This window comes from Lolium rigidum, chromosome 3, assembly GCF_022539505.1.
Source record: "Lolium rigidum isolate FL_2022 chromosome 3, APGP_CSIRO_Lrig_0.1, whole genome shotgun sequence".
Lineage (NCBI taxonomy): Eukaryota > Viridiplantae > Streptophyta > Magnoliopsida > Poales > Poaceae > Lolium > Lolium rigidum.
In genome coordinates, this window is record NC_061510.1 from 4,454,422 (window position 1) to 4,470,109 (window position 15,688).

At 47.2% G+C, this 15,688-nt stretch overlaps 2 protein-coding genes across 2 annotated transcripts; both read left to right on the plus strand.

Moving 5' to 3' along the window:
- The first annotated feature begins 638 nt into the window (after positions 1-638).
- On the plus strand, positions 639-2,247 carry LOC124704759 (zealexin A1 synthase-like). Its single transcript, XM_047237015.1, has 2 exons — positions 639-1,508; positions 1,603-2,247. The coding sequence occupies exons 1-2, from the start codon at positions 639-641 to the stop codon at positions 2,245-2,247; spliced, it is 1,515 nt and encodes a 504-aa protein (XP_047092971.1).
- A 7,836-nt stretch (positions 2,248-10,083) lies between these two features.
- Positions 10,084-13,190, plus strand: LOC124694194 (molybdate-anion transporter-like). The gene is made up of 8 exons (XM_047227211.1): positions 10,084-10,234; positions 10,413-10,557; positions 10,644-10,812; positions 11,634-11,904; positions 11,987-12,249; positions 12,334-12,546; positions 12,666-12,780; positions 12,881-13,190. The coding sequence occupies exons 1-8, from the start codon at positions 10,084-10,086 to the stop codon at positions 12,922-12,924; spliced, it is 1,371 nt and encodes a 456-aa protein (XP_047083167.1). The 3' UTR covers positions 12,925-13,190.
- The last annotated feature ends 2,498 nt before the right edge of the window (positions 13,191-15,688 follow it).

Here is a 15,688-nt window from a genome sequence, read left to right on the forward strand (position 1 = left end):
CTCATGGAGGAATAACGACGTGTGCCAATACGTCAGAGTCAGACCATACGTTCGCTCCAAGTCTACATACATGTTTTTACTGAAAAAGAATCTGTATATATGTAGGACAGGTTGGTGAGCCAACCAGAAAATTTTGAAATCTCGTCGCGCGTGACAACAGAAATGGTGGTCTACCTCGGCTGGGCTCTCGCTGGACGTGGATATGGCTCTGCATGCAACGGGCAGGTGATTGCAGCTTGACGGCAAACCACGTTTTTTTTTTTGGAAAATACTAGTAATTCTATATTACTCCCTCCATCTCATTATACATGTAGTAATTTTGTGTAAATTTAGATATATCTAAAAATTAAAAGTAATTTGATACATCTAAATTTAGATAAAGTTTGACAAGGTCTATTTCTCATCAAAATAGACCCGGCCAGTCTAGAGATTGACACGTGTACTTGTGGGGAGATAGAGAAATATACCAAGTCTTTTGGTGCAAAGTGCAAACTAACAAATTCTATTTATTATCATCCCGCGTAAACTTAACAAGCTGCTCACGGAGGAAGGACGTACGCAAAGTCAGATGCAAATGGAGGATGGCTATATATATGGGGCAAATAGAAACTTCTGAAATCATTGTACGGACAACACAAATGGAGGTCTACCTCGGCTGGGCTCTGGTGTGGGTGTGGGTGTGGCTGGCTCTGCTTGCAACGCGCAGCTGGTGGAAGTCTACGGCGAACCACGGCTTGCGTCTCCCGCCGGGTCCATGGACGCTGCCTATCATCGGCAGCCTGCACCACCTGGCCGGGAAGCTCCCTCACTGCGCCCTGCGCGACCTGGCGCGGCGCCACGGGCCGGTCATGCTGCTCCGGCTCGGCGAGGTGCCCACGCTGGTGATATCGTCTCCGGCCGCGGCGCGCGAGGTGCTCAAGACCCAGGACCCGGCGTTCGCGTCGCGTTCGCTGACGGTCACCATGCGCGTGGTCACCTGCGACGGCCGCGACATCATCTTCTCGCCGTACGGCGAGTACTGGCGCCAGCTACGCAAGGTCGCCGTCACCGAGCTCCTCACCATGCGCCGCGTCCGCTCCTTCCGCGCCATCCGCGAGGAGGAGGTCGCCACCATGCTGCACCACGTCGAGCGCGCCGCCGCCGCCGGCACCCCCATGGACATGCGCACGCGCCTGTCGGCCATCGTCTCCGACACCACCTTCCGCGCCGTCATGGGCGACCGCTGCAAGCAGCGCGACGTGTTCCTGCGGGAGCTCGACTCTCTCGTCAGCCTCACGTCGGGACTTAACCCCGTGGACCTGTGGCCGTCGTCGTGGATCGCCAGGCTGCTCAGCGGCGACCTGCGCCGTGCCAAGAAGAACCACGCCGTGGTATTCCAGATCATCAGGGACATTGTCCAGGAGCATCTCAAGGGCGGCGGCGATGAAGCCGAGGATCTAGTTGACGTGTTGCTCAAAGTGCACAAGGATGGTGGAGTCGACATGCTCGGAGTCGAAGCCGTCATCTTTGTACATATCGACAACTAATCCCTTTCTTACATTTGAAAAAAAAAAAGACTCTGAACAATGATTGTTTTGACGCGCACTATGTACGTACGTGCAGGATCTCTTCAGCGCCGGAAGCGAGACGTCGGCCACGACGCTGGAATGGGCCATGGCCGAGATGATCAAGAACCCAACGGTGATGAAGAGGGCCACGGCGGAGGTGCGCCGGGCATTCGAGGCCGGCGGCAAGGTCGTCGAGGACAGGCTCGGCGCCGACCTCCCGTACCTGCAGCTCGTCGTCCGGGAGACGCTCCGTCTCCACCCGCCCCTGCCGCTGCTGCTCCCGCGCCAGTGCCGGCAGCCGTGCAAGGTGCTCGGCTTCGACGTGCCCGAGGGCACGCAGGTCATCGTCAACGGCTGGGCGCTGGGCCGCGACGAGCAGAGCTGGCCCGACGCCACCGAGGAGTTCCGGCCGGAGCGCTTCGAGGCCGGCGACGGCGCCGACTTCAGGGGCACCGACTTCGAGTTCCTGCCCTTCGGAGCCGGCCGGAGAATGTGCCCCGGGATGGCGTTCGGCCTCGCCAACGTGGAGCTTCCGCTCGCCAGCCTGCTGCTCCACTTCGACTGGGAAGCGCCCGGCATCTCCGATCCTGCTGAGTTCGACATGACGGAGGGGTTCGGCGTCACTGCGCGCCGGAAGGCCACCCTCCTCCTGCGCCCTTCCCTCCGCGTGCCAACCCCTCGAACTGGACTCGTCGCCTAAATCAACTCCCTACGCCATTGCCTATGTGCAGTGCTAGCTACCGCTACTTGTACACCAGTGGTGTCACCGCGCGTCATTTCCTTGTAGTGGAACACTTGTAGTACACGTTTCCACCGATGAGCCAACTGTTGGTACAAGGCAGAATAAAAATCAAGTATGTAGTTGTATTGTATTGCTCCACCAACACATGATGTAATCTATTCGGTGTGAATTTTGATGTAATGTTTTGTAAGATATATATTTTATGATAATAACATAATAAGGTCTAATGCATCAATCGATTGAGAGGTCAAGACTATGTCTCCTTTGAATTTTTTGGTTCGGGCAACACTAATTTTGTTGCTTAATAATAATAACACATAGTAACATTTTGAACTATTATAAACATTTATAGAAACATCCTAAGGTGTGAAAACGAAATTATAGAGATCTTACCGGAGCAGAATGAACTCTTTAAAACTTCGGGCTATAATTCCAACCCGTGTCACCCGCTAGCTATTTAAATTGACTTGTTAGTCTCTCTTTTGTAAGGAAATATATAGATGTTGGACATACTTACCAACTTTCAATATTTTATACTTCAATGAACTTTGGTTGTTACATATAGACAATATGGGCCTGTTTGGATTGTGCCCATCCCTGCCCTGCCAAATCGGAGCTGGCCAATTTTTTGGCACAGGTTTTCCCCGCCGATGGCTAGCCAAGATGTTGGCGGAAAACTGAACTGGATGACCAAATAATTGGCGAAGATCCAAAATTTTGGCTGGACGCCCACACCACAGTCAACGCCAAAAAATTGGTGGGCTGTACCTGGCTGCCATCCAAACATACCCTATAAAACACGGGAACTTTTCTTTTTGTCATCTCTATCTCTTCTCACATGCAAGCTCTCTTTTAAATCGTGGCCATCAGATCAACATTCAATGGTCAAATCTTGCATGATTGTTAATAGGGTCTTGCATGCTTATTTGTTAGTTTTATGTATTACATCTTTCATATAGGAATGGCATGTTTCCGATTAAAAGAAAAAAATAGGACACTGTGATAGCCCAATACCCCGGCGAGTGGCGGAGGAACTCAACGAATTATGGGTACCAAAAATTGGGCATCCCATGCGCCCGCAATTTGCACACTTTTAGAGCATATCCAGTCACGTCCCCCTAACGACGTTTGAGCAGCCGCGGACAAGAAAAAGCTCTCCAGTCGCGTCCTCAAAAGCTAAAAGCGTCACATTTTGTGTCCGACATTCCCAGCAGAGACTTTATACACAGGGGAGGCGTCACGCGTCGCGGACGCCGGACACAAAATAAGTGCCTGATGCATACATGCAGCCCCTAGTTTCCACATGCCATTCTATTTTCTCTTACCTAAATTTTCCACATAGGCTGGTCCACTCTATTGAAATGTATGCATCCGGACGCTGTTCGAGGGACGTGGCTGGAAACATACTCTTTTTTTAACAGATTTTTGGTATCTTTTTATCCAACGCGGTCTCCAAAAGCGTCTCAAATCATCGTGCTGGACGCTTTTTGAGGGACACGACTGGAGATGCTCTTAGGATCTGCATGCTGCTTATGGTATCCATATGTCCATTTTATGTCAATGCCATTGTGGGGATGATTTTTTTTTTGCTTGGCATGAGTCTTTACAGTGAGGTCAGCTTACCATGCTCAATGGAATATTACGTTTAGGAGGAAAGGAAGAAATATGAACTTGATTTAACGGCCTACCGCGAGTCCTGTCTGGAAGAAGCATTGAGAACTAGGATGTGCCTAGCAAAATATTAAGATTTTTGGCTCGAAAGCTCTACATGGTATGATCCCGGCAAATGGCATAGCGAATAGACATGGTACACAGGGGCTATCCGACTTGCCGATCTAGATGTGAAGATATTGAGCACATTTTCTTTACGTGTGATAGACCCCGCATTGTATCGATATGCTTAGGTATGGGTAGCATGATTGATGACGTGGGGGTCCTCAATATCGACCGATTAGAGCAAGTGTGTTGGAGTAAATAATTCGGAGACGAGGAGAAATAGCACACTTTGATAATGTAGGGTTTAAGGAGTTAGTTCTCACACAGCCAGCTGGTACTTGTGGTGGGAGCGGCGTCAGGTCTCGCATGGGGAAAGAGTGCATATATTGTTCAGAGCAGCAATGTCGATAGCAACCTTAACCGATAATTATAAAAGGTCAAGGAAGAAGATTGATGTGCCCAAGGGAACAAGATGGATGAAACCTTCCGAAGGAATGATCACAATTAATGTAGATGCTGCTTTTGACATCAACTCAGGAACTGGCGCTACATGAGCAGAGGTGATCACATAACTTGCTTGGCGGTGGCCAATAAAATTTGAACTATGATGCTGATGCTCTAATGGCAGATATGTCATCTTTGCACCAAACTAAGATCTAGTTGTGAATAATACAACAAGCAAGTACCAGCTTGACTTGTGCCTCGTAAGTTTGGAACGATTTTTGGTCAAGGACCTTAAACCTAATCTTCAAAGCAGAAAAAGCCCTCTCGTGACTCTAAGGAACAACTATTTAGCATTATGGGGCATGTTCCTTGCACTAGACTCGATGAGATGGTACCTTGTTTTCTAAAGAGGTGTAGAATCCGAGGCCAAGGTGTAGAATCTCAGGCCAGCATGTAAAATTAGCATCCCCTAGGTAGAACTTACCTTCATAGATTTTTAACCCATCAGGCCCGGACAAGCTGACAGCTAGGATTCTTGTATCGTGAGCATAACCTTCGCAACCATCTAGCACATATGTTAACTTAGATAGAAATATATCGCTACTACCACATTATGACTGGTATAGTGCTTCCTCCCTCTGAACGCTTGATAATCCTCAAGTGCAGGGAATCACCGTAGTATAATTCGATAATTATTTGAGTGTCGAACCCATGAAGAGCTGAAGGTAAATTATGTATTCTATAAGACCCTATAACAATTTATGGGGCCCTTCATGCAACGTAATGTGCTAGAGTATGTAAGGTTGTTTTTACTACTAACTAGAAAACTATAAAGTGATGAAAGTAAATAAAGGAATAAACAATTGCAAGTAAAGTAAAGACTATAAAGGTAAAAACAAGTAAAGTAAAAGGAAGTAACTCAAGGAAGAAAGTGTTTATGAAAATTGCTACTTTATTTGTTTGGTTGCCACAATTAGTGAAACACATGGATATTCTTTTATTTGTTTCTTCTAGAGAGGAGCTATAGATAGGTGTAGTCATATACATGTGTGCAATTACACCTCCAGTGATTGATCCCACATCCGTTTCCGAGAAAGCGAGAGTTATTAAGACATAAAGTCCAACCACCGATGTAAGTTTCAAGGTCACCATAATTATACCCCCGTTAATTAATCATGAATTAATATTGCATGCATATATTGGACTTGGGACACGATTTCTATCAATCTTCGGCTATCCCTCCTGCTATCATCATGTAACGGTGAAATACTTATGCATCCCCCAACATATGTGTGCACTCATATATCATTACATAAGTTCATCATAGAAGATACCGTATACTTGTATGCAACCAATACCAAATAATTCCATAATTTCTATAAATAAGTCACTACTCAAACATAGACATAGAGATACAATAGATCATGAGAAAACAATAGATTATATCACACATCTTGTTTTCCAAGAGATTACATTAGGGACATGGAGAATGTTGTTGCCGATGTTGATGATGAACACGCCGGAGGAGGGGTGGAGTCCACCGGAGGCGATTCCGGTAGAGGTTCACCCCTCCAACTCCTTCCGGCGGCAGCATTCTACCTCTCTATTTCTTGTTTTTATCTCCACCTTTGTATGTTCTGATATCGTGCTGGGGACCCTTTTTATAGAAGGTTTTAGGTCAAGATGAAGAGGATGGCAATGGAATTGACTACATCCGAGCAACAAGGTGGAAAAGAGGCCAGTTGGCATGACCTAGGTTGGGGCCCGCGCCACCCCATCTCTTTCTCAGCATGTTGACGTCCTGGTGGCCCACTTTAGCTCATTTTGTTTGTTGAAAATTTCGAGGCATGCTCTCCGACCTTGCCCTTTTTCGATTCCCATAGCTTCTGGAAATTCCAAATTACTAACAGAAGGTTTTTCTACCAGACATAGTTAGAACTAGAGGAGAGGGGGTTGTTTAGGAAAATCTCGGAAATCATTAAGAACATTGATAATAACTAGTAATATGATGCAAATATATGGGAATATGTATCAATAAATTAAAAGTTCATGTATGCATTTTACATGCATCAACACTAAAGAATTTTCTTTGGGTACCCTTGTTGTCGCATGAGTACCATCTATAGCCCCAATACAATCCCGTGAAAGCAACGAAGAGTTAGTCATGTTACTGACCATGGCATTTGTATGATGAAACGAATGAACATAATTAGTACTCACCCTGAAATATGGCCACCATCCGTAGTTGTTCTTGTTCTTGGGAGGCGTGTTCTTGAATTGTGGCTTGATCATTTCACCTCTTAGCTTTCCAAGTGAAACAACACCTGCTCGAAGTAGCAATACATAGTTTCCACTGATTGCCTATGGATCACTCTAAACCTTTGACTGTGACCCACAACATGAAGAAACATGGCAACTTGTTCTTGCACAGAGGTGTGGAAGCTATCTTGAAGCAATCTTCCTATCGTTTTACCAAGTGCATAGAAAGGGGCTAATCTCATCCGAATCATTTGGCTAGCCTCTACATCGTTGGAGATGTCGATGTAGTTCAGATTTACCATCCCCTCATGATCTCATGGTAACATTGGATTGTAGGTGAGATGAGGAAAGGCAGCACACATGACTGCTCTCTTGTGCAGTAGCAGGATCCATGCCTGAATGACAACGATGAGTATTGTGCCGTGATGTAGAAGCTGGATGTGGTCATACTAATCAAATCGATCTACGATTAGGAACAACCAAATCAACCCTACGGAGTTCTAGGTAAATGGATGTACCACCAGACCAGACATTAGAGTAAAATAGTGTGGTATACCTTCGCCATGGTAGACGATGGAGAGGAGCCAGAGTCGAAGAGGAAGGAGATCGGGCGAGACCAAAAAGACAAGTTCTTCCTCCAAAGGACGACGAGGGTACGGTGCGAGAGTACAAGGAATCTGCCAGAGTGGTAGATCTGCATCTTCGCTGCCGGTGTCTAAAGGGGGGGACGGGATCTTGGGTGGGAGCTAATGGAGGAGGTAACAGAAAACACTTCTCCCTCCATCTCATACCGAGCTCCCGCGCACATGGCTTTATCGATTTTCATGGTGGCCCCTGGAAAAAATTCCGATTAAGGCGTTCCTTCTGGCCGGGAGTGCTTTAAGACCCGCGTTACGGCGTTAGTCACAACGCAGACCCACTCGGAGAATCCAAACAACAGTTTTTTGTTTTCACTGGGCGTATCCAAAAATCATGCGAGCTACCACAAACGCGCCCCTAATGTAGTTGGGGCCGGACGACAAGGGCCTTGACCTGCGGAAGGATATTTGGGCTTGACACTGACACGGGATGTAGATCTTTGAGCCCATTCACTCTCTGACCGTCCAATCCTCAACATTCAAAATTCTTCCACAACGAAGAGAACGGAAAAATATAAGAGAGCAGCAGGCGCTCCTTATGACTGCTCAGTGAATACCTAGCAAGTTGCAGACACCAGCATGGAAAATAGATCAACATCGGGAAACACACGAGCGACCAGTCCCTCATAGAGTCCTAGCTATTTGAGCACCGGCGCCGGTAACCTGAGATTCTTCAGAGATGAACATCTGGGGACCGAGGGTGGCCAACTTGCGAGGACAACCGCGATCCGATCACGCGATCACACAGTGCAGCAAGCAACCTGCCAGCCAGCCTCGCGTCGCAGCTTCGGCTTCGAGCCTTGTCTCCATGCAAGCTGGAGCCTGGAGGGGACGGTAGATCGGAGCGGCGCCGACGGTTTAGTGGTCCTGCTCCGTCGTCGATCGCTAGCTACACCGACAGACACACCGACGCTCCCGGCCGGGCCGGCCGCGTACGGCGCACAAGCTAGGTGGGTGTGATCCATTAATCCTGTGCGTGCCCCCTGTCGCACGGCGGCAGATGGGAAGTAGCGGCCCAGAGGGCAGGGTTTACACTTTCCTACTCATGTGATGATGGGTTCCGGAGTACAGTAAAAACTAGCAAGTCTCTGTTCCCCAAGGAAGAGAAAATAGTGCCAAGGCGACTGATCGATCCACATCTTAGGGGCCCTGTCCGATCCAAATGATCCCTGTAGCAATTCGGAGGATTAGAATCCTTGAAAAGATGCCATTTGATCTGCATGATTGGTTCATACAAAAACCTTTTGTAATACTAGCTGTTTTTACTACATTCCACAGGGAACCTCAGAATCTATTTAGACCTCTTGGAGAAGAAATATTCTGCTTATTGCATGATAAAATCAAACAAGCTCCCATTTCAAAAAAAAAGAAGAAGATAAAATCAAGCAAACCAACCCCCAAGGATTCAAATACCATGCTATTGCAATTATGTCTTCCCCCTTTTTTAGTTTTATTGGAATCATGCAAATTAAAGATGTTGAAGTTTGAGTCCAATCTTATGGCTCGGTGCTCGAATGAGAAAATACAAAAGAAAAAAAAAAGGAATCCGCTGGAGCAAAAGCTTGAGAAAACGGATTCCGCTGGAGCCTGTTGGATGGCCGGCCTCGATTTTCATGGATGTTTTAGTGTCGAGAAGAAAGAGACATTTTGAAACCTTGCTCGACCACAACTATAGCTTATCGTTTCCTAAAGTTTTAGGGTATGTTTGTTTCGCGTCTCAAGAAACCATGCCAACTTTAGTTGCGGTGGACTCACCTGGCAGGACCAGGCAAGGGGGCTTGCTAAAGCTTTGGTGTCCAATTACACATCAACCAGAGTAATGGGCATGCCAACTTTAGCTCCACGAATGGCATCTTGGGACAGATTGTGAGATGGCTAGGTGGGCCTTTACTCTCGAGGTTGATCCAAGCTACGAGGGTCGGTCGGTGAGATATCAGCCCTTGGAACACAATCTAACGTTCGTGGTTACGATTTGCAGAAAGCAGTGCATTTGCACCTGATACGATCCCCTAGTAACATGGTGTTGGGTTGGGAATAATCATGCCCTCTAGACCTCGCAACCCCATCTAGCACCATTCGCTATCTGTTGTTTCCTTGTTCCGATGTCGTCAAGGTGTCAATATTTTCTTCCACCACAAGTAAAGAGCTAGCAAAGGTTCCCTTGACGCGCCACTAGTATCTTCTCGAGCGACTGTTCTCGGTAAGGACATGCGGATGTGGGGAGGCAGGATCTCTGTGCCGCGCGCGAAGCTCAGACGATCACGTGCGCTCCGTTTTGTTCGTCCCGTCACGTGGTTCGGAGAAGGCGAACCCTGGTGCCTCGGCGAGGAACGTATCGATGTTGTTTGATTATCTTTTGTTACTTGGCAATAATAGCAAATGGCATGGTACCGTAAGGATCAAAATAATGGATTGAACCATTGCTTTGTTTCCTGGAGGAACCGGACCTACCACCATTGTTGGGTTGGGCATTTGGTCTGAAGAAGAGTGCGACTCTGCCAAAGGTTCGGCGCACGCACACTCGCGCCTCCACTCCACTCCCCCAACCCAACCACGAACCGCACCACCCAGGCGTGCGTGCGAGCGGGCCGAACCGAGCAGAGCAGAGTAATTCGTTCCCCGAGATAGGAAGGCGCGTATAAATCTCGGGCCGTAGTGGCTAACCACGACGCAGCGCAAGCGCGGCGCCCAAATCCCCCTCCACCCCCGACCCGATCCCAGGGCTCCTCAGGCGGCCATGGAGGCCTTCTACTACGTCGTCTTCGGCGCGCTCTCCGCCGTCGTGGCGGGGCTCGAGCTCGGCAAGAGCGGCAAGGACCGCGTCGCCACGCCCACCGCCTTCAACGCCTTCAAGAACAACTACGTCCTCGTCTACTCCCTCATGATGTGTACGCCCTCGGCCCCTCCTCAACCCCTTCGATTTCCCCCCTTCCCTCTCCGCCGCCGAGTTCAGATCTGGGACCGGCGGCGCCGCAATGCCGCCCGCCCGCCGAGGGTTTAATCCCGACTGACATCGCGTTTTACTCTACCTTTGTTTTTTCCTGAACGAATTCATGGTGCGTGCAGCCGGGGACTGGCTGCAGGGCCCCTACGTCTACTACCTCTACAGCCAGTACGGCTTCGACAAGGGCGACATCGGCCGCCTCTTCATCGCCGGCTTCGGCTCCTCCATGCTCTTCGGCACCATCGTAGGCTCACTCGCCGACAAGCAGTACGCCCTCCTTTGCCTTCACCCCTGCGAATTTCTCTGAATGCAGATCCCCAAATTGAACTCACTCGTGACAACCATTTGTTCAGGGGCCGCAAGCGGGCCTGCGTCACCTACTGCATCACCTACATCCTCAGCTGCATCACCAAGCACTCGCCCCAGTACCGGGTGCTCATGATCGGCCGCATCCTCGGCGGCGTCGCCACCTCCCTGCTCTTCTCCGCCTTCGAGTCGTGGCTCGTCGCAGAGCACAACAAGGTACTCTACTCTACTGCTGTGCTGACTGACGGAAACCCAGATCTGCTAGCCCGCTCGCCACTACTGTCTCTTTCAGCGTCCACTCTCCCACCACTGTCGCTTTTCGGCTGGGCTGCCTTTAACTTTAATCCAAAGCTTAATCCATTATACTGATGTTCCTCAACCAAAAAGTCATCATGCACTAGAATGGTCATCTTAGGATTGTGTCTATCCTACTTGATGCTGCATACTAGTACTTCCTTAGCTTTCTTGTTAGAATAAATTACTATATAATATGCTGGATGTTTGACTAGTAATGCTCCAAGCCACATATTAAAATTGAGCTATGTGTTAGTATAAAACTGAAGATCTGGTCTATGCTTAATACAATGCCCAGGAAAACGGCACCTTTGTCAGGATCTGAACACCACTCAAGTCTTGCTGGTTGCACAAGCTTAAACCCACCATGTTCTGTCTCTGTTCCATCACTTGTCCCTCTGTCGGTGGATCAGGTCAGGTGGTTGCCGACTTGCCATTGGCAGGAGGGTGGCCATTTAACAGGCATGGCCCCGTTTAATAAACCTCTTTACGATGTCCTTACTGGGATTTCGTCCTTTTATTCGGCCATGTGCTGTCGGTACTAATAGTGTACCCACGCAATCATCCTAAGAATCCAAGGGTCCAGCACAGTATCTGCAGCATGTGACACTCGATTTAGTGGCCTGCTGCCCGTGATCTACCACAGTATCTGATCCTTGTCACTTAGAAATTATGCATTATCTTATTGCCTTGTTGATTGGCACTGGCAGTGTGGATATTCACCTTGATGTTTCCCTTCACAGAGAGGCTATGATCCGCAGTGGCTGTCCATCACCTTTTCCAAGGCTATATTTCTCGGCAACGGGCTGATTGCCATCATCGCTGGGCTGTTTGCAAACCTGCTTGCTGACAACCTGGGCTTTGGTCCTGTGGCTCCGTTTGATGCAGCTGCATGCTTCCTCGCAATAGGCATGGCTATCATTATGTCCTCATGGAGCGAAAACTATGGAGATTCATCTGAAGGCAAGGACTTGATCGCTCAGTTCAAGGGTGCTGCCAAGGCAATTGCTTCAGGTATGCTTAACAACTGCAACAAAATATCAGTTGTGTACTGCAACTTAGAATTGGTATTCTAACACGATCCACAAATCTTCAGATGAAAAGATTGCGTTGCTGGGAGCCATACAGTCATTGTTCGAGGGTTCGATGTACACCTTTGTCTTCCTCTGGACTCCAGCATTGAGCCCAAATGACGAAGACATTCCTCATGGCTTTATATTTGCGACGTTCATGCTCTCATCTATGTTGGGTAGCTCCATTGCTTCACGCCTATTGGCCCGGAAAATGAAGGTCGAAGGTTATATGCAGATAGTGTTTTCAGTATCAGCAGTCACCCTTTTCCTCCCTGTTGCCACCAGCGTAAGACCACGATTCGCTACTGTTCATTTTTTAAATTCAAGTCCATTCTAAGTTATCTGATATTGTTCTTCTAATGTCCAACAGCTCCTAGTGCCAGCTTCACTGAAAGGAAACGGCATCTCATTTGCAGGCTCACTACAACTGCTTGGTTTCTGTACCTTTGAGTCATGTGTCGGCATTTTCTGGCCATCTATCATGAAAATGAGGTCTCAATATATTCCTGAGGAGGCAAGAAGCACGATCATGAATTTCTTCCGTATACCGCTGAACCTGTTTGTATGCGTGGTGCTGTACAATGTAAGTGCAGTATTTTCCTTTTACCAGTATCAATTGATCGTGATCTGTCAGGATTATTTGGCAAGCACGGCACAAGAAGTTTTGGTTGACAACGGTTACTTATGAACATTACCTTGCAGGTGAACGCGTTCCCTATCACCGTCATGTTTGGCATGTGCTCCATCTTCCTCTTCATGGCAGCAATCTTGCAGAGACGGCTAATGGTTGTTGCTGACCTACACAAACTATCAACAAGTATGTTCTCTTTTGATCTATTCCAGCAGAGATGAAAACGGCATTCTTCTTTCCGATAGACATATCAATTCAGTTAACCTAACTGCTAACTATACTGCAGAAGCACAAGAGATGACTGGGGAAGACGAACCACTAAATCCTTGAAAGGCCAAGAGAATCGAGATGCCATCTGTTCATACTCCTGTGTCTTCTCCACCTGGCGGCTGAATAAGATGAAAGTGAGAAAAGCCTGGAGGGGAATGTTTTTTTCTTGTAACTTCGTTTATGTAGGGCAGATCGATGATTGTTAGGTGCGAGCACGATACATAGCTGAGATAAGAAAAGTTTCGGAGTGAATTGGTGGTATAGGCTATTCATGTTGTCATTCATCACATGGCATTATTTGCGTTTAAATCGCTGGAGTGTGTTCATTGAAGCTATACTAGGAGGCAGTGGCGCGGCGCACGCCGCGCCCGTGGGCTGAAAATTTGGTTCCAACAATGTTGATCAAACTTCATAAATTTCCACTTTAAAAAGTTGCAATTGATTTTAAAAAGGAGGCAATATATATGTCTGTGTATTTTATGCTCCTGAAAATTCTATGTACATATGACTCCCATGAATGTATGCCAAATAAATCAAATTAGATTGCAATTTCCCTTGAATTATCAATACGCTTTTATGTGGATATATTCAATACGACATTACTTTCCAAATAATTTTTTAACACTTGTAAAGCTACCGAGCTTACAAATTGGTGGGTTTTTTTTTACGTAGGTCATAAATTATAGCTCACATTCAAGATTTGAGTTGAGTTGGAAGGGTCAAAGAAATTTCATACCCGTGAAATCACAAATCATCAGTTTTTGTTAGGGGGAAATCATAAACCGGGTGAGGTCAGGGCATGGATGCATGCCTTAGCAGAATGGGCCTATAACGGGCTAGGTCAGCCTTCCATTGTATCCCTCCGTTCCATCTCCCCTCTTATCTTAGGAAAAAAAAAAGGAATAGAAAACACCACTGCTGCATCTCACGATTCCTTCTCCCTCTTCTTCATCCCCGTTGACCTCTCCGTCGATCCCCTTTTGCCGGATGCTAAGCTGCTCGATTCCAGCTATCTCTCGCGCAGCAGCTCATGTGTGGAGTTTTCCTTTAGCTTCCTCTGCATATCCCTCCCTCCGTACGCACCCCCCAGCGGCTAACTCTATCCGCACTTACGGGTGTGCTGCCGTTTGGGTTGGCAGCGGCAGGCAATGAAGAAAGATCATGCGGCGGTGCGCTGGCTAGCTCAGCACGCTGTTCCGGCGGGAAGGGCTAGAAGTGGTGCGGTTGTGGAGGTATTAGGACCAGATGGTGGAAGCACTCCAGCGACGGCGCTGGCACATGCCCTATGGAACGGGAACGATGGGAAAATGGTGCCAAGCGTTATTCGTATCAGATTCAGTGAGTGCAAGCACCGGCATCAGCCTCGTCTACATCTATTTATGTTCCTCGTCGGCCAGAACAAATTTAAGGTACATTGTCATCCTCATGTTACTGCTCACCTACACGTGTTTGTGTTCAAGATTATGTAGCAGCATCGTCAGTTAGAGCTTTCGACGCTGCTATGCTTTTCTCCTCCCTTTATTTGACAATTTGTTTGTTCAGCCTTCTACAACTTGTAAATTCACATAAACATTCTGGAGTATGCCTGGTGTGGTGCCCTTTATTTGACAATTTTTTCTATCACGGGAAGGATGAATCGATGTGTACGTCTTGCCTGTACAAATTGTACCCTGGTGTGGTGCCCATAATTGTTCTCTTGGCATGCTTTGCTTTTTTTTGCATCTGCTGGTGCACTTCTTCCTTTACTTTGAGGTATATACTTCTGATTCAAACTGAAGAAACCTTTTCCATCAATACACATCGTTTTCATTGGTTCAGAGGAGCGCAAAACTTCTTAAGCTCATGTAAAACACCATTACAACCTCACACCATAAGTATTGCCTCTCTAATAAGTAGTGCGACTGCTCATCTTTTCTTCCACTATTGCTGTCTTTTTTTTTGCAATTATCTCCATGTTGACTCTCCTGTGTGCAAGCCGAGCTGCAGTATGTAGAGAAGGGTCATCATATTTTTGTTTGCATCACATCACTCGTGTGGTCTTGTATTGCAATGTATCTACTCCAACTCTGTGAACATTTCTCTGGCCAACAAGTTCCAAATACTACTGTTGCATGGACGTGTTAAGTGTCCCATGTTTGTTGGCATTTGTTGTCTACTTATTTTGTGTCGGAGATAAATGCTAAGAGTTTAAAACATAAGCATAACTGATTTTTTGATCTAAGTATGTACGGGAAGATTATACAGTGTATGATTGTATTTTTATGTACTCCCTCCGTCCAAAAGTAAGTGAATTGGATACCTTGAGCTTGGCCACGAAAATTAGTGATGAAAATGAGTCAAAAGGTTACCATTATTAAGATTTCGTCTGATGTTTGTTATAGGCAGTGCAGCGTGCCCACCTGCGGTGAAGTGCACGACAACTAACATGAACGGACAACACGGCAGTTCGTGCGCCGGCTAATCTGATGGCACCCATCAGCACTGAGATGCTCAAGGCGGCAGGCAGAAGGTCCTATGGGAGAGATAGTCCATGGGTCGTGGGGTACAGTCATTGCAGGAAACTCTGGTCCCATAGATATCCACGGCGTTCACGCTTCGTGTTTTAGTCTCCTTAAATGTAAGTGAGTTGTGGCCAGAGTTTCTTTTGCTTCTTGTGTTTGACTATTTGACAACATGAATGAATATGGTTGTAGCAATTAGGATGCACTGCTAATAGCATCGATATCTATGTAAATTATGAAAAACTTAAAAATCTTTAAACTTCCCTACGGATTGTTATTTATTTTGTACTTCACATGATTCAGTTTTTATCGAAAACAAAGCA